General features: G+C 41.8%; 1 protein-coding gene across 2 annotated transcripts; it reads left to right on the forward strand.

Moving 5' to 3' along the window:
• Nucleotides 1–13249: 13249 nt before the first annotated feature.
• Nucleotides 13250–18021, forward strand: LOC147433333 (beta-glucosidase 34-like). Of its 2 annotated transcripts, XM_086492935.1 has the most exons (13): nt 13250–13527; nt 13694–13760; nt 13871–13929; nt 14816–14891; nt 14984–15055; nt 15136–15223; nt 15549–15825; nt 15918–16033; nt 16280–16500; nt 16812–16840; nt 17069–17165; nt 17276–17375; nt 17543–18021. In XM_086492935.1, exons 1-13 carry the CDS (start codon nt 13291–13293, stop codon nt 17742–17744), a joined length of 1641 nt encoding a protein of 546 aa, XP_086349061.1. In that variant the 5' UTR covers nt 13250–13290; the 3' UTR covers nt 17745–18021. The 2 variants fall into 2 exon arrangements, with proteins under 2 accessions (XP_086349061.1, XP_086349062.1); XM_086492936.1 differs by lacking the exons at nt 14816–14891; nt 14984–15055 and having other exon boundaries at nt 15168–15223.
• Nucleotides 18022–19667: the final 1646 nt, after the last annotated feature.

The following is a 19667-nucleotide window of genomic DNA, read 5'->3' on the forward strand; positions in this document are numbered from 1 at the left end:
ACAAATTTGACTACAAGTCCAAGTCTAGCAAGTGCGGATACAGACAAGAGATTCTTCTTGATCCCAGGTACATAAAGTGCATCAACAAGTGTGAAGGAACTACCATTAGCAGCAGTGAGCACAATCTTTCCAACTCCCTGAACTGGATAAGAGGCGTTGTTGGCACAAGTGACTGAATTCCCATGAGGGACAGACTCGAGAGAGGTAAACAATTCACGATGTGAGGTAATGTGCTTTGTAGCACCACTGTCGAAATACCACACATGTGAATCCGCAGCAGCAAACTGACAAGCATGCATCATGGACAGCAGGATTGTAAGTGCACTCTACGCTAAAAGCCCATTCTGCATCAACATCAGCAACACAGTCTCCTTTCACAGAAGACTCAACAATGTCTGCATTTGTAGTGGAACCAGCATTTGTAGTGGAACCACCCTCTTTCTTCTTAGCCTCTTTGGCCTTCAACTTAGGACACGACTTGATCAAGTGATCATTGGCTTTACAAATAATGGCAACGCATCTTCTTTTTACCCTTATCACCAGAATTTCCAGACGAATTGCTGTCAGCAGAAGCATTAGGAACAGAATTTTTGCCACTCGCAGCAGAACCATAAGAAGTGGCTGCATTACTGTTACCACCCTTTCTTTGAGAAGCAATAAAAGCATGCTGCCTAGTTCTGTTTCCTCTAGAAAGTGACCTTTGCAACAGCAATGTGCATAATGCATCAAACTTGACAGCTTCAGGATTTGCTTGGGTCATCAGTCTCCAAGTACTAGCAAAAGTCTGGTAGGAATCTGGTAAGGCATCAAGAACAGTCTGCACAAGGGAACTGTCTGAAATGACTTCGCCTACAAAAATAAGTTGCTCATTGATATCCTTGACACTAGCAAGGAAATTGTCCATATCATCTTCCTCATGCATAATCTTCGACTCCATCTCTTTACGCAGCAAAGCAATTTTAGCCTCATTGCGACTTGCATAAAGACCAGCCAAAATATCCCAAGCCTGTTTTGCAAATTTTGTTGAACAGATGTGAGGAACAATGGTGTGTTTCATAGACAACGCAATCAATGCATGAGCCTACGCATCCTTAACATCCCAACGAGCTTGTTCTGCCGTAGGCAAAACAACTCTAACAGCAGCAATCCTTGCAGCAAGACCTGCAACATCCTCAACATCGCCTACATCCTCAGAACCAAGACGTACATCAATGCCCTGCACAATGTTCAGACACCTTTTGATACAAGAACATGTTGCATCATATAAGCCCACATAGTGTAGTTGTCCCCATCCAACCTATCCTCAGCAGCAAACATCTTGAACACATCTGTGTTGTTGTTGTTAGCCATGGTAAATGCTGCACCTGATGTGAAAACTGCCCAAAAATAGGAGAAATGGAGTGGGAACAACACGTGCTATATAGCACAAACCGTAGAAGACTATAAGGCACCTGTTATGCAGAAAACGGCACTGACAGAAATTTTGCACAAAATGATGAAATTGCCTATGCAAACCTACCTGTAGTGGAAACGGGGGCCGAAATGAGCCCAAATCAAAAATCTGAGCAGACCAAGCTCTACGAGCTTGTCCGAAGTATTTGTCGACCTGCGAACGCTCGCGAAAGCTCACTGAAATCGGAGAAAGTGAGCAGGCGTGTACTGGAGCAGCTGGCGACTAAGCCCGGGAGGACGCAACCTGCTCTAATACCAATTGTTGGAATTAGGGTTGCAGAGAAACGCACACGGCTTGGAGAAGACGAAGCTAGCTCAAGGCACACAATAGAGAGTGTATAAATTAGTGTGCAATGGAAAGATAGATAGCCCTAGAGTGTTGGGCATATATACAATGCACGAGGGAAAAACCTCCTAAAGAGGGAAAAAATGCCTCGGCGGTCCTAGTGTGTTCACACACATCACTACCACATGTATATGGTAACAAATTACCCAATGTGGGCTTACATGACGCAACATCTTCTTGTGTCAAAGGGTGTTTGGAATGTTGTGCAGGGTATTGATGTATGCCCCGGTTCTGAAGATACACGGGATGTTGAGGAAGTTGCAGGTTTTGGTGGTAGAGTTGCTACTGCCAGAGCAGTTTTTCCTACGGTTGAGCAAGCTTATTGGGATGTTAAAAATGCGTAGGCTCACACATTGATTGGGTTTTCTGTGAAGGGCACTATTACGCCTCACATTCGTTCAACTAAATCTACAAGACAGGCTTGGGTTTATTCTGGCTGGCCCTTTATGTAAGTCATAATGAGGCTAAAATTGCATTGTTGCGTAAAGATCTGGAGTCGAAGATTATGAACGAGGAAGATGAAATGGACACATTCCTTGCTAGTATCAAGGATATTAATGCGCAACTTATTTTTGCAGGTGAAGTCATTTTTTGTAGTTCCCTTGTGTAGATTGTTCTTGATGCTTTACCAGATTCCTAGCAGATTTTTGCTAGTACTTGCAGACTTATGACCCAAGGAAATCCAAAAGTTGTCAACTTTGATGCATTACGCACATTGCTATTGCAAGAATCATTTTCAAGGAAAGACACAGCTAGACATCATGCAGTTTAACATGCTTTTATTACCACTAAGAGAAAAAGTGGTAACAATAATGTAACCACTTCTCATGGTTCTTCTACGAATGGTAAATCACATGTTCCTAATGCCTCTACTAGCAACACTTTGTCTAGGAATTTTGGTGAAAAGGGTAAAGAGAAGATGCATTGCCATTATTATAAATCTAATGATCACTTGATCAAGCAGTGTCCTAAGCTGAAGGCAAAAGAACCTAAGAAGAAAGAGGTTGTTTCTACTACAAGTGTAGCTATTGTAGAGTCTTTTGTGAAAGGAGATTGTGATGCTAATGTAGATGCAGAATGGACATTTAGTGTAGAGTGCACTTATGATCCTTTTGTCCATGATGCATGTATGTCGTTGCTCTAGATGCTCATATGTGGTGCTTTGATATTGGTGCTACAAAGCACATTATCTCTCATTGTGACTTGTTTATATCTCTCAAGGATTTACCTCATGGGAGTTCAATCACTTGTGCCAACAATGTCTCTTGTCCGGTCAAGGGAATTGGAAATATTGTACTTACTGTTGCGAATGGTAGTTCTTTCACACTTGTTGATACACTTTATGTACCTGGGATAAAAAATAACCTTTTGTATGTATTTACACTTGATAGACTTGGTCTTGTTGTGAAATGTGTGGATGACAAATGTACGTTCATTTTCTCAATTTTGGTGATGAAATTGTTGCATTCAATATTTTGTGATGTGGGCTATATAAGCTCATTTTGTATGACAAGTGTTGGTAGAATTTTGCAAATGTAGTTGTGGATTCAAAGACTCTTTCAGATGCAAAACTTTGGCATGCACATTTTGGGCATCTAAATTTTGTGAGCTTACTACGTTTGTCGAAATTTGATATGGTTTCTTCTTTGCAACCTCTTGAAGCACATCTAAGCATGTTTGTGAAGGCTATATGCGTTCGAAGTTTTCAAAGGATGGTTCAGTTAGGGCTACATGCAGGTTACAACTTGTGCATAGTGATGTTTGTGGGACCATCCAGACTCCGTCCTTTGTAAATTACCTTTACTTCATGCCTTTCTCTAAGAACCGAGGGAATTGTGTTGAGGATTCTCCACCCTACCACCCTTTATATAGGTCCTTGGCCATTTAGATGTAGAATCCCTTGTCCACACTTAGCAGTCGGGGCCCTTGGCCTAGGTTCCTAACCCCCGTGGGTTTGCCCTTGAAATTCATTACTCCCCCCTTGGAGAAGTGTTTTTGTTCCTCGAAAACAAAAGTGGTGTTAGCGTCATAAAGAACATTAATGTTTTTTATAGTGGCATCCCTCATGGATCTAGCTATCCTTTTGACTGGAGGACGAGTCAAATCAAATCAAGAAGAGCACCTTGATTGTCCACATTGTTGTCCCTTTGCCACCGTCTTGAAAAACTGGCTCATAAACAACATAGCATGTAGACTCCATTTGAGCTCACTTGAGCATGCTAAACGAGTTATCACAACAAAGATATACCCAAAAGAGTATCTCTTTCACTTTCCATGAGAGTAACTGGTTGTCGTAGCTCATTAGAGCAAAGAATAATTCATTGACTTTATATCATTTTCATCAGTAAACAACCCCCCATAATCAATGTTCAAGGTTGAGAACCTCTGATTTAAATAGAAAGAAGCTAAACTTAGTCGCAACCTGCTTTGTCTCATGGTAAGCAAACTCTAACTAGAGAGATAACCTTTCCAATTAGATTACTTGATGCTAACACATGCGCTTAGCATATCCTTTAACACAATATTAACACTTATAATCTCCCTATCCTCTCTGGATGATTGGCAGTGCTGATATGTGTTTCACCAGTGTTTACAAACAATATACCAAAATGCTGGTAAACTATGATGACAATTCTTGCAACAGTGTTGATTAATCAACAATGCTATGAACAACCATCTTGGTGAAATTTAGCGAGTTGATTTACAAGCACCCAAACCTCAGGGGCTGCACTATGTAATCATGTTAATGTGTAACGTGAGCTCAAAAGGAGGGGTTGTCAAATGCAAACATTTTAGGCAATTTAATAGAGATACATTAAAATAAGGGATTTTAATATTCAATTTTGGAAAAAAATCCTAAAATAAGGGGTCATTTTCAGACATGTTAAAGAGGGGGTTTAAATACCCCGTGAACGCATGTCATATAGCAGGGTACTGAACGGTGAAACCCCCGAGACCCAAACCGAGCCATGACCTCTATTTGTGATTGAGAGATCTTCAACTAATCTCATGGAGATCGTGAACATAGAGTGCAAAATGCTTTAGAAGCTATTAATGTCATGAATGTGCATGCCACTCCAAATCAGCCTTTATTGAACACTAGGACCCATAAAACCTAGTGTACATGCATTGAAATAAACAAATTCAAAGTTTCATACCTATAACCGTACTTGCCAATGCTTATGGCTAATGTTATGCTCACGGCTCACTAAATACTTTCCACATGAAAATTGTGCTAACCTATTTGGACCATAATAGAATGTAAAAATCCATCACATCTAGGTGCCAAATGAACTAGTTCATCAACTAAACATAGTCATACTATATATGTAAACAACCATCTGTTAATGTTGTTTACAATACTTGTAGATTCAGCAAGTCTATACTTAGTACCCGACAATTTTTGCCACTGAAATTTCTCCTATTACCATATGCACAAAATGGTCTAATATACAAATTTGACCAACACCTATGGACTTTGTCGCGACATCTTATTGAAATAACAAGCGCTAGTGTCAGTCCTAGAGTCTCATATTCTCAACATGTGGATATGTCTTATGTACTTGTGTGTGGAGGTAACTGTAAACACTATGTGACATGAGTGAGAGGGACCCTTGTTATCCTTGCTCCACACTGGCTAAACTAAACTCCATGAGTTCCTAGACCATGTTTTTCCTCTTGTGACAACATATGCCTGTTGGAATTAGGGTTGCAAGAAAACACACACAGCTTGGAGAGGACGAAGGAAGCTCAAGGTGCACAAAGGAGAGAGTTTTACTTAGTGTGCAATGGAAAGATAGATAGGCCTAGAATGATGGGTGTATATACAATGAACGGGGAAAAACCTCCTAAAGAGGGAAAAAATACCTCGACGGTCCTAAGTGTGTTCACACACATTACTACCACATGTATATGGTAACAAATTCCTCCTGGAGTGATGCGGTGAACGAGAGATGGCACATAGAGTAAAGGAAAGTGCCATGCCCTGAGGACATGATTAATCCACAACGGGGAGTAAGCCCAAAGCTTTGCAGAAAGCATCGAACTTCTCATGAAACAATGCCTTTGTGAAAATATCTTCAAGGTTGTCCTATGTTGGCACATAAGCTAAGCTGATCTCTCCTGTTGAGAGCCTCTCCCTAACATAGTGGTAATGCACCTCAAAGTGCTTTGTGCGAGCATGAAAAATTGGGTTCCTCGCAACTGCCAGTGCGCTTTGACTGTCAATGTAGATAGTGATGGTAGTGTCTTGTTCAACACCCAAATCATCCATAAGGCGTCTGAGCCATACACACTCAACTGTAGCTATGAAGATTGCTATGTACTCAGCCTCACAACTAGAAGTGGCCACAGTAGGTTGCTTCTTGCCCAACCATGATATACATGAACTGCCAAGCATGAAACAAAAACCACTTGTGGACACTCGCATGTCGAAACAACCAGCCCAATCTGAGTCCAAAGAATCATGTAAGTCTGGGGGCAATGATCCCTCTTGGGATAAAACAAGCCAAGATGTAAAGTGCCACTCAAGTAGCAAAAAAGCCCCTTGAAAACCTACCAATGCTTATACCTTAGGCTATGCATAAATCTACTGACATGTGAGACTGCAAACTGAATATTTGGCCTCATGTTGCATACATAAATGAGGCATCCAACAGAAATTTGGTAAAGAGTGACGTCTGTAGTATCTCCAACATCATGAAGACTCAATGGGAGTCGCAATAGGTTTGCAATCCTCAAGTCCAAACTTACATAGCAATGACTCTATGTAACTTTTCTGACACAAGGCAATACCACCATCGCATTGCTTAAACTGTATTCCCAAGTAATTATGCAACAGTCCCAAATCTTGAATCTTGAAAGTAGCATTCAAATTAGCCTTAAATTTAGCAATGTGTCTCTTATTTGGTCTAGTGATCACCAAATCATCCACGTAGAGAACTACAATGAGAACTACATCACCCTCACGCTTTACATACAATGTGCTTTTTGTTGGACTATTACAAAAGCCTTGTATGACCAAATGAGTGTCAGCCATCTCATACCAAGCACGAGGAGATTGCTTCAACCCATGCAAAGATTTGTTACATTTGCACACCTTATTCTCTTGTCATTCTTGAGACAACATCGCGAGGCTGCATTATATTAACATCTTCAAATATGTCACCGTTCAAGAAAGCAGTAACAATGTCTGATTGATGTACATCCCAACCAAAATGAGTTGTCAATGCACATAGAAAACGCACAGTATTCATACGACAAGTGGGAGCAAACATCTTTTCATAATCTATGCCTTTTTTATGTGAATAACCCTTTGCAACAAGTCGAGCCTTATAGCGATCAATATCACCATCCGGCTTGCGTTTCAACTTGTAAACCCACTTTGTACCAATGGTCTTTTTGCTAAGAGGCAAATCACATAAAGTCCATGTGTCATTTTCTATAAGTGCATCATAGTTTGATTGCATGGCAGTCATCCAATGTTTTGAATTATGTGCTTCATCAAAATACAGAGGTTCCTCAACATTATGTAAGCTAGACACATCCAAAGCATAACAATTTGATGCATAAGATGTATGGCGAGAGCCTGAACAAGTACAACTAGACAAAGGTGCATCCAATTTACTATCACGCAATGTATGCCCCGGCCATTTTGGCATACCTCTAGTCTGCTCATTTTTAGCCCTTTCCTCATCAAGTACATCATGTATATCTGCATCAGTAATAGGCTGATCTGTAACATTTTTACAAACCCCCATAGGCTGTACATTTGTCTCATTGGAATTTACATTCGAAATTCCACCATTGAAAAGAGGCAATAAAGTGTCATAAATGTCATGTAAGCTTACATTACTGTCTCTAGTACATGAGAGCAAGGGCTGAACAGAATCTTCCACAAGCAAAACATCTCGTGAAACTAGAATACACTTTGTTTGTGGATGATACAACCTGTAACCTTTGCTTTTAGCATTATAAACAACAAAAATATGTTTGACATCCTTATCATCCAATTTTTTGCGTTGTGTTTGTGGCACCAAAGCGTATGTCAAACAGCCAAAAACATGCATGTGCTCAATAGAAGGCTTTCTATCATGCCATGCTTCAGAGTAATAGACTGCAAAGCTTTTTTAGGACACATGTTTAGTACATAAGTGACACACATGATGGCCTCAAGCCAAAAATAATGCGGCAAAGCTTGACTTTTGACCAAACATCATGCCATTTTTGTACGTGACCTATTTTTCCTCTCAGCAACACCATTTTGTTGAGGCGTATAAGGCACTGTACATTGGTGTTTTATCCCACAACTAGCCAGAATTGCATTATATTCATGAGACATATACTCCACCCCTTGATCAGAACGGAGGGTGCCCATAGTACATTTTGAGACATTTTCAGCCATAGCTAGAAATTGTTTGAAGCACATCAAAACTTTGGACTTTGCTTTAAGCAAAAATACCCATGCATGCTTGGAGTAATCATCAATAAAAGTCATGAAGTAAAGGTAATTGCCCAAGGACGGAGTTTGCATGGGCCCACAAACATCACTATGCACAAGCTGCAACCTGCGTGTGGCCCTAACTGAACCATCCTTTGGAAACTTCGAACGCTGCATCTTACCCAAAATACAGCCTTCACAAACATGTTTGACAGGTGCTTCAAGAGACGATAAAGAAGCAATCATATCAGATTTTTGCAAATGTAGCAAATTGGAAAAGTTCGATGTCCAAAACATGCATGCCAAAGTTTTACATTTGAAATAGCCTTACAATCCACAACTGCATTTGCAAAATTCAACCCACACTTGTCATACAAAGTGAGCTTATACAGCCCACAGCATAAAATGCCACATGCAACAATTTCATCACCAAAACTGAGATCATGTATACATATGTCATCCACAAACTTGACTACAAGTCCAAGTCTAGCAAGTGCAGATATATACAAAAGATTCTTCTTGATCCCAGGTTCATAAAGTGCATCCACAAGTGTGAAAAAAATTGCCATTTACAGCAATAAGCACAATCTTTTCAACTCCCTGAACCGGATAAGAGGCATTGTTGGCACAAGTAACTGAATTCCCATAGGGACAAACTCAAGAGAGGTGAAAACACCATGATGTGAGGTAATGTGCTTTGTAGCACCACTGTCAAAATACCACACATGTGAATCTGCAGCAACTGACATGCATGCATATGGGTAGCAAGATTATAGGTACACTCTGCACTAAAAGCCCATTCTGCATCAACATCAGCATCACAGTCTCCTTCCATAGAAGACTCAACAATAGCTGCATTTGTAGTGGAACCAGCATTTGCAGTGAAACCACCCTCTTTCTTCTTAGCCTCTTTAGCCTTCAACTTAGGACACTGCTTGATCAAGTGATCATTAGCTTTACAATAAAGGCAACTCATCTTCTTTTCACCCTTATCACCAAAATTTCCAGTTGAATTGTTGCTAGCAGAAGCATTAGGAATAGGCGATTTTCCACTCATAGAAGAACCATAAGAAGTGGTTGCATTGTTGTTACCACCTTCTCTTTGAGCAGTAAATAAAGGCATGTTCAACTGCACGCTATCTAGTCCTGTTTTTTCTGAAAACAGACTCTTGCAACAGCAATGTGCATAGTGCGTCAAACTTGACAACTTCAGGATTTCCTTGGGTTATAAGTCTCCAAGTACTAGCAAAAGTTTGGTAAGAATCTGGCAAGGCATCAAGAACAGTCTACACAAGGGAACTGTCTGAATTGACTTCACCTGCAAAAATAAGTTGCTCATTGATATCCTTGACACCAACAAGGAAAGTTTCCATATCATCTTCCTCATGCATAATCTTCAACTCCAGCTCTTTACGTAGCAACACAAGTTTTGCCTCATTGCGACTTGCATAAAGACTAGCCACAATATCCCAAGCTTGTTTTGCAAATTTTGTTGAACGAATGTGAGGAGTGATAGTGTACTTCATAGACAACACAATCAATGCATGAGCCTATGCATCTTTTACATCCCAACAAGCTTATTTTGCCATAGGCAAAACAACTCTAATAGTAGTAATCCTTGTAGCAAGACCTACAACATCCTCAACATGGCCTACATCCTCTGAACCAGGACGTACATCAATGACGTGCACAATATTCCAGAGACCCTTTGACAAAGAACATGTTGCATTATGTAAGCCCACATAGGGTAATTGTCCCCATCCAATCTGTCCTCATTAGCAAACATCTTGAACACATCTGTGTTGTTGTCGGTCATGGCGAATGCCTGCACCTGATGTGAAAACTGCCCAAAAAGAGGAGAAACAAAGCGGGAACAACACGTGCTATATAGCACAAACTGTAGAAATACTGTAAGGGACTTGTTATGCAAAAAGAGGCACTGACAAAAATTTTGCACAAAATGACAAAATAGCATGTGCAATGTGTGCAATACTACGTGTAGTGGATACGGAGGCCGAAATGAGCCCGAATCAAAGATCTGAGCTCTTCGAGCATTCCCCTAAAAATTTTATCGACCTGCAAACACTCACCAAAGCTCATAGAATCGAGAAAAGTGAGCAGGTGTGTGCTGGAGCTGCTGGCGACTAAGCCCGGGAGGACGCAACCTACTCTGATACCAATTGTTGGAATTAAGATTGTAGGAAAACACACACAGCTTGGAGAGGATGAAGGAAGCTCAAGACACACAATAGAGAGTGTTTTAGTTAGTGTGAGATGGAAAGATAGATAGCCCTAGAATGATTGGCGTATATACAATGCACGTGGAAAAAACCTCCTTAAGAGGGAAAAAATGCCCTAGCGGTCCTAAGTGTGTTCACACAAATCACTAGCACATGTATATGGTAACAGTAGGTCCTTAATTACATAATGCAGAAATGTTGCCAGGGACGATGGTGGAACAGAGAAGTAAGGTGGAGCTGGCCGGTTCACTCAAGACAGAGTTGGCGGTAAATTAGGCAAGAGCGGCACTAGAAGGAACATTCTGAGAGAGAGAGAGAGAGAGAGAGAGAGAGAGAGAGAGAGAGAGAGAGAGAGAGAGAGAGAGAGAGAGAGAGATTTTACTATCGTCCTCGGAGGTCAAATATGACCTATGGGACCAAAGTTACATGTGATGTAGTATGGGTATGGCTGATGAGTGACTCTTGATGCTCCAAAATTGTGGTGATGAGAGTCGCAATGGAGAGCCCACACTGTGGCTGGGAGAGGAAAGTGTGTAGGTCTAAGTCATGGCTGAAAACTCGCTGAAAATGTGAGAGAAGCAAGTTCGGATGTGACCAAAAGCTGAGCACTCTAGTAGTGTCTGGTACTTAGACTCTCGAACTTGCAGTGATCACAATGTGCACAATGGATTTGACTCTTCTCCATTGCCCCAACGCACTGTCTCCTCACATCAAAGGGGACGGGAGCTAAACCGAATGGCTACGATAGTGCGTATCACCCACAAGGGGATAGGTTCAAGCATGTAAGTGTGAGTATGGTTTCCTCTTTTAGCGAAGAACATGTTTTTGTAGTTGGGGGCAATATGGGTGGTGTAATGAATGAAGAGAGAGAGAGAGAGAGAGAGAGAGAGAGAGAGAGAGAGAGAGAGAGAGAGAGAGAGAGAGAGAGAGAGAGAGAGAGAGAGAGGAGGGTTCAAGGCGGCCCAGGGCTCGAAAACACCCGCGAGCTTTTCTACCATGTCCATGGTGAGGATACCTTGCAATTAACCCGTCCCAAGAGACAACAGTTTGGGCAAGGCGCTGATCCAAAAATAGAAGCTTGCAAGTTTCCACATTTGGCAAACATATCAATCAAATTATTTTCAAGCAGGACTTGTTTTTCCAGCAATCCCTCGCTAGCAACCTCATGTGAAATCTCTAGTAGCCACAGTCTAGAGCTTCCAGCTTGTAATCACAACGTGAAGTAACAAGAGGCTCTGTGTGTAGAATGTTGTGCTTTGTGCGTGCACATGTGTGTGTGTGTGTGTGTGTGTGTGTGTGTGTGTGTGTGCGAGAGAGAGAGAGAGAGGCCGCCGGCCATAGTAGTAGACTTGTAAGAATGCAACTTTCTTCCATAATGCCATGGCCCATTGCTTATCCTTGTGACTAAGTGACACACAACATTTAATGGTGGGGGATGAGGGGATCGACGGCTAGGAAGTGGACGACGTGGTCCTGAGGCGCACTAAACCCGACCAGCGCGAAAATTGAGGCGTGCTAAGCCTGGGCAACCCAAAAATCAAGACGCTCGAGAGGCTCACCTAGCCAGTTTTGAACCCACAACCTCATGCCCTGCGCTTTGAGTCACATGGGCTAACCACTTCACCCGCGTACACAAAATGTAACCAACCCGTTTTTATGATCCTTTATGGTAACTCAACATGTTCTGCCCGGGTTTAGGGGGTATAATTTCTGCCCAGGTTTAGTTTTAATGTGACGCATGCGATTGGGATTGCACCGATTTTCGTGCGTGGACTTGGCAACCGTGGATCCACTCACCACCCCGCATTAAATTTTGTGTGTTACTTAGTCCTAAGGCTTGCCGCAACACTAAAGGGCACATGCAATTTAATAAAGCCCAAGCGGTGGGATCTACGACAATGAAACTAGGACACGAAGATCGGGATGCGCGCAACCGTAAGATGAGCCAGAGTAAACTAGGACATGAAAAAGTAAAATTGGACAAAAAGGGAGCCTGTCAGTGTTTACTTAGCATGCACATTTTCCCATCATGGACAACATGTACGCACGGGAGTCTTGGATAGGTGACAAGCCTTGCATAGCCCCCACCCTGGTTCAAACCCCGCATGCAACACTTGATGCCCATTTTTTGAGCCCTTAAACCTCCTTGAGATTCGTGGCATGGTCCCCCACCGTTGATCCCACTGCTTGGCTTCATTGAAACTAGTACGATCGGTCGTCTTCGGCGGCCTCTCTCTTTCTCTTTCTCTCTCCCTCTTTATCGTAAACTAAGACACGAAAAAGTAAACTTGGTCAAGCAGGGAGCCTGTCCGTGTTTACTTAGCATGCACATGTTTCCCATGATGGACAACATGTACGCACGGGAGTCTTGGATAGGCAACAAGCCTTGCATAGCCCCCACCCTGCCCGCACTCAACACTTGACGTCCATTTTTTGAGCCCTTAAACCTCCTTGAGATTCGTGGCACTGCCCCCCATCGTTGATTCCACCGCTTGGCTTCGGCGGCCTCTCTCTCCCTCTTTATCGTGCACAGAGGCTCGTTTTAGACTTTAACCTTCAGCTCGTAGCTCTAGCCACGTGTAAAGGGCACTCTCAGTGCCTTTATAGATTTTAGAATACATATAGATTCCGTGCCCTTTAGTGCTGAGGTAAGGCTTGCTTATGAAACCAACTTTTAACCAAGCACTGTGAATCTATTGCACGAGTTACTCGATTCAAGTTCAGCATTCTGCGCGTGGAAGGGCCCGCTTCGAACATCTTAAAACCACGAAACCAACATCTGAGCTTGCAGAAGTCGAGAGCCGCGTCTCACCATGGCGCCCGTCTTGCTGACAATATTTGCATGCGCCTTGGCAGCTCAGCTGCTGCAATGCTCCATCGCCCCTTCCACTGCTGCACGAACGCCTTCTTCTGCAGCTTCCTCTTTGTCGACCTATTCCTCCCAGTTCCACCAGCTCTCCGCCGATTCTCTCTTTCCTAATGGCACAGGGGTCACGCGCGGTGATTTCCCAGAAGGCTTTCTCTTTGGAGCGATCACCTCTTCTATGAAGGTCCTTTCTGTGATAAATCTTCTCGTCCTTGCACTTGCTTCGATTCTAATTAGAGGCGCGCTCATGTTTCCAGCAGAATTGCATCAAAGATCAGCACACACGCACACGTTTTCACATAGTTTTGCACCTTTAAGTAATTGTGGCTCACAATGCACGTCGTCTCCAGCATGAAGGTGCAGAATACAGAGACAACAAGTCTGAGAACATATGGGATTCCTATGCTCGCAAGGACGGTAAGTTTTGCTAGCGTTTGAAATTAAGCTTATTGACTACAATTTCAGTACGAGAAGATAAAAGAGAAATGTAAGCTCTGACAATGATGTGCATGGCTTTGTGTGTCTAGGAGCTTCTCTCGATGGTGCTCTTCCTGGCGAGTGCGCAAACAATTATGATTTCTACAAGGTCTCTTATCTTTTTGAGCAATTTGTTTACTGGGTTTCTCTGCGAAGTCAATCCGTAAGATTGAACTTCAGTCTAGTGATCATTGCAAAGGACAGACCTTCACCTTGAATGCTAAGGGAAGGGGAAGGTTTTACCTTCAAGGAATTAATGCTACCTGAATTTTGGAATTCGGAAGGTTTTTGGTGAGAGCTGTGTTGTGTTTTCCATCTTCAAAGCCACACTCAGTACTTAAGGAGGAGTTCCCCGTTAACCATCAGCTAGAGCATGGCAAAGGTATTGAGGATATAATTGAACATTGCTGGTACGCAGCGGTTGATATATGGCTAGCATTGACGATGTCATTTGAAAAAACATTGTGACTACCATAGGAGATGACCATGTAGAGCAGGCGTGAAGCTACATGACTCGAAACAAGTCCCTTTATGCCTTATTATAGTTTAGTATGAGAGTAAACAGTGTCTTACTGTCTGCAAGGTTCATGTGTTGATCTTGACCTTAAAGCTGCATACCAAACCTGTAGATGATGTTATCAGAGATTTGATGTGGATTTAGAGGCATTATGTACGTAGTGTTGTGGCCTGGGATTCTTAGTGCAATATACCATTGGATTATTTTTAAGTTTAGTGATTTGACTATCCTCGAAACACTTAATGTTGTGGCATGGGTATAATGCACAGTCCGAAGTGTGTTTGTGTGACATCCATGCTCTTTTATAATGGAATTGGAACACTCTACATTCAGCCTCAAGCCTTGTGAACTTTATCTTAGCTGTGGAATAAGATGTATTGTCTCTTCCCTATCTTGAAATGAGACAATATGGCAATCACAGGATATAGGAATGGCCTGCCTCGTGGTTTTGTAATTTGATTGTTTGTTTTTCTACCAGATGGATCACAGGCTTTTGACCGGGCTAGGAATGAATTCATATAGGTTTTCTATAGCATGGTCAAGACTCTTTCCCGGTAACTTAGTACACTATCAGGGTGTTACTTTATTCTTGCTTATCTGTTTCCTTGTGGCTGGTGGCTTCTCTTCATTTAGATCTTTTGAACAGATGGAAGCGGGGAGGTCAATGAAGTAGCTATAGCCCACTACAATGATGTGATTAATGACATTATTAGCTTAGGTGAGAATCTTGTTTGGCTGTCGTGTTAAGACAATTAAGCCAAGTTCCATTCATATTTTTTGTTGGCTTTAAATTCTTAGGTTTGATACCCATGGTCACTCTATGGACACAGGATCATCCCCAAATTCTTGAAGACCGTTATGGAGGAGCACTAAGTGATACTTTCATGTACGTTACCATTCTCACAATTGTCCATTGCTGATTTACAACTGAAGGATTGCATAAGAACGCAGAGTGAACAGAAATTTTTAAACACCTGGTTGAAATAGTGTCTCAGTGTGAACCGTGAAGGTGTATCTTCAATATTTAATTTAGTAAAAGGAAGCAAGGAGCATAAATGTTTGCCAAAGTTTGTTGATTGTTCTGAAGCAGCTCTTTTGCTTGTTGTTTCACAAATTGTCAAATGCATTGAATTGTTGACGCTTTCCTATTGTATTTCCTTAATGTGATGTTCTTATGTAATTGCATTCACCCGTTTCTGATTGATGTGCAGCTCTGATTTTGCAAACTATGCTGAAACTTGCTTCAAAGTTTTTGGGGACCGAGTGAAGTATTGGATCACCTTTGACGAACTCAATGACTGGGCGGGTCTCGGCTATGCCACTATGCAGAACCCACCTGGGAGGTGCACCTCAAACATCATGGGACAATTCAATTATAATTACGGTCAATGTCCACAAGGTAACTCTGGAACAGAGCCTTACCAGGTGGGCCACCATCTCCTTCTTGCACATGCGGAGGCAGTGGATGTTTACAGGACTAAATATCAGGTGCGACGAGTTTCTGTCTCATGAAGAATTGGATGTCACTGTCTATTTATGATCAACACTGTAGTATGGATCTATGTGGCTGTGTCTTGCAGCCTACCCAAAATGGCTCCATTGGGTTTGCACTCTGGTTCAGATGGTCAGAACCTTTGACAGATTCGGCTGAAGATATTATGGCAGCTCAGAGAGCAACTGACTTTCTAGTGGGGTGGTAAGTTTCCAATTGCTGCTTTCATGTGGCACTTCGTGTTGTGGACAATGCTCAAATGAAGCATATTATTGTACAAATAAATTTTTTTGAAAGTTACTTTTGATTGCCTGCAATATTGAGCGGTGACTGAAGAAATTAGTGTGGAAAATACCTTCCACATGTGTTTTTGAGAAATGGACACTTGAATGTCATTAGAATTTAGATGGTTTACTGTTCCTCAAAATTTATGGTATTTTGTGAATACAGGTTCATGGATCCCATCTTTTTTGGAGATTATCCCAAATCTATGCGGGAGTTGGTTGGTGATCGTCTGCCTAGTTTCACAGATGAGGAGTTGCAGAAAATCAATGGCTCCCTTGACTTTGTTGGGATAAATATCCAGACAGCCTTGTATACCTTCGACACCAACTTCTATCTAACTCAGAACGAGACTTGCTATTATTTGGATTGGCAGGCCAATGTCACCGGTATGTATGGGTGTACCAAAAAGTTTATTACGACATGTTTGCATGTGAAGTCATTCACTCTTGTAGCACAAGGACACAAATGGATCTTGATTGCCTAAGCTTAGTATTGAGCTAGCCAAGTTAATGCCAGAGTTAGCAAAGAGTGTTTTGGAGCTGCAATACAAGCGTCCACCTGAAATACACATTGTAGACTCTTTCGTATCGCATGTTCTGCTCCCAACCTTAGTGATGTTAACTTACCTATTCTAATTGGTTTCTTGTGTTAGCTAGCAATTACTGATACGATTATTGTACTTGTTGATTGATGGCAGGATATCGTGATGGAATAGCCATTGGAGTGGTGAGATGCAACAGCATGAACAAAAACATACAACACATGCCTGTGCACGTGTATTCACAAATGTTCACACATGCAAGATTGATTGTGCACACGGCAGCTAGGTTTTACTGCAGATTGCAATTTGTATATTACCATGCTAGTTCATTTGGAATACTGCTCTTAATATCAATGTAAGATACAATCAGTGCCTGATTCAATTGAGTTGATATATGGTGTGCCCTTTTATAGGGAGACCATGATTATGCTGTTCCCTGGTCCTTAAAGACAACTGTTGAATACATGAAGGATCGATACAGCAATTTTCCCATGTACATCACCCAAACAGGTTTCCCATCATGTTGATGCCGTTGCTTTAAGCATAACAAATGGGTGTATTGGGTTAAGCTAATGACCTGGAAAGCTAATTACGGTTTTTGGGGTGAATGGTATGTGCAGGATGGGGAATTGAATATGACGAATCTGAAGATACTTTAGAGGATGATCAAAGGGTGGAATACTTTGAGACGTACTACACCGAGCTTGTCGAAGCGATTCGGTAAAGCCCTCTTTTATGTTAGCTCTCTTCCCTGGTTATAAGGGTTGCCTACAGAAGAAGGTAGTGTACATGTATATATGCCCATGTGCGTGCACATAGGTGCAGGTACATGCGCACACACCTACCTACCTACCTAGCTGACAGCTTGTGGTGACTATATGTCTCAGGGAGGGTGCCAATGTGAAGGGTGTATATGCATGGTCTTTACTGGATGGATTTGAATTCAACCTAGGGCTACAAGTGAGAGTCGGGATCTTTTATGTGGATGATGACTACAACAGACATGCAAGGAAGTCGGCTTTATGGTTCAAAGAGATGCTTTTTTCAAACTCCACGACATCATCGGCAGCAACGACAGCACTGTTGTAGGAAGGAGCTCCTTGGATGTTCACAACAGAAATGCACTACCAACCTAGGAACCAGACAAGCTCTTGCGTGGAATCTCCACTATGGCAAAACTTGTGAGCAACCTCGTGTATCAGATCGGAGTTTTACCATTTGTTTGCATCCTGGGCCTTCTTCATGGTTTTTATCCAGCAAGCATATGCACTGTTAGGAAGTGATCCTACATGAACCATTTCCTAAAAATTCTTTACCTTGACAATTACATCTCACAATTTTGTTCACAAATGAGCTGATTTTCTGATCATACGTCTTCAATGTTTAGTGAATTTTGCAAAAGATATACATTAAATGTGTTTTGATTGCACATACTAAAAAACATGAAGTAATGAGCAAAAAACAGTCTGGTCTTGTATAAAAAAAGAACAAGACGAGAGCAAAAGACAACTCAGTCAATGCACGCATATCCCGTTTGTAAGATATTTTCTAGGTAGAAAATGAAAATTCTTGGCTGTATTCCATTAGATCTTGCTTTAAGGGAAGGAATTGAGCAGTTTATTTAAGAACACTGAAGGTAATTACAATAAAAGGAGCAGCATTGCTACTGTTGTATTGCACAAAAAACATCCCTAGCTAATGATCATAGATACAAAGTTCACCCAACATTGGGCAAGCCATTGAGGGAAGGAGGAGGGGGAATGGTTGGGAGATCTTGCACTTCCCGAACCAGATAATGAACTTGGTCAAGGAATCTGTCCGCATCTTCAACTTTAGCGATTGTGAGACTAACTTCTTGCGGCATCTCTTCAGTCCAACCTGTAACATTTAATGGCCTAGTAACTTGTGTGTAGCGGAAAATAGCATGAACATACTGAGCATTTTATTAGAATAGATTCCTAATGAGATTAACAAGAGTGCTTGGGTGGAGAGAGCAACAAAAAGCATAACACCTAGTTAGATAGCATGAACAATACTTCAAAAGAGAGAGAAATTAAGCAATTGACAACAGTTGAGGTCCGGATTTGCATGGAGCCGGTCCCCCCTCCAAAAGGCTTTGTATTATGGTTACTCCCATCAAGAGAGACATTTAACAATACAATTTGTTGTGTTCCTTCAATACTAGCTAGTGCAATGACGATGGAAACTTCATGCACTACATAAAACACTCATCAAACACAACATAAATTTCCTTACGGTCTCATACTCAATACCTCACACACCTTCGAAGATGGTGAGAGCTAGTGGGGTATGAGAGTAGATTGAGAGGAAGAAGGAGTATTCTTACGAGAAAGATGTACATCTCCTCGCATAATCACTCATATTAGCATAGCTTAGCTTAGTAATTAGTATGGTAGAGGAGATGAGCATGCATTGAAGCTTGGCTCTTGGTTGGATTTGCATCACAAAGCCAAGAGTTGTGGTGTAGGCCTTCCTTCTCACAAGTTTGGAGTAGGTGATAAGCTTTCCATTAGAGCTTGAGAAGGAGAGAGAGTCTTCTTTACTTCACACATGAGATTGTGTGAGAGTGTGTGTGTGTGTGATAATACCTTGCAAAAATCAGCCCCCTCTCTCTCTTGGTCGACCCCTCTTGCTTTTTGCTCTTGCTAGCATCCTATTGGACCTCCCCAGGCTTAGCCAATGGTAATTAAGCAGCATAAGTGATAGCCTTCTGACATGTGTCCCCCTTTCCCCTTTTGTGAGAGTTTTAGGTAATTATTTAATTCAACAAAACTCTCATTGGACCCCTTTGCCTCCTGGCCAATAGGAATCATGCAAGCCATTGGGCTGTTGAATGCTCATTGGTCCCCTTGGGAGATTGTCCAATAGTCTTCTAGAGAGCTTAATTCTTATTGGTTCTTTTATTAAGTGTTTTTAAATTACTTAAACTAGATTTACTCTAGCCTAATTCTCATTGGTCCACCTCCAAGGCCATCCAATAGGAATTGGGTA

The sequence above is a fragment of the Adiantum capillus-veneris genome, chromosome 20, assembly GCF_014529385.1.
Source record: "Adiantum capillus-veneris isolate H3 chromosome 20, ASM1452938v2, whole genome shotgun sequence".
Classification (NCBI taxonomy): domain Eukaryota; kingdom Viridiplantae; phylum Streptophyta; class Polypodiopsida; order Polypodiales; family Pteridaceae; genus Adiantum; species Adiantum capillus-veneris.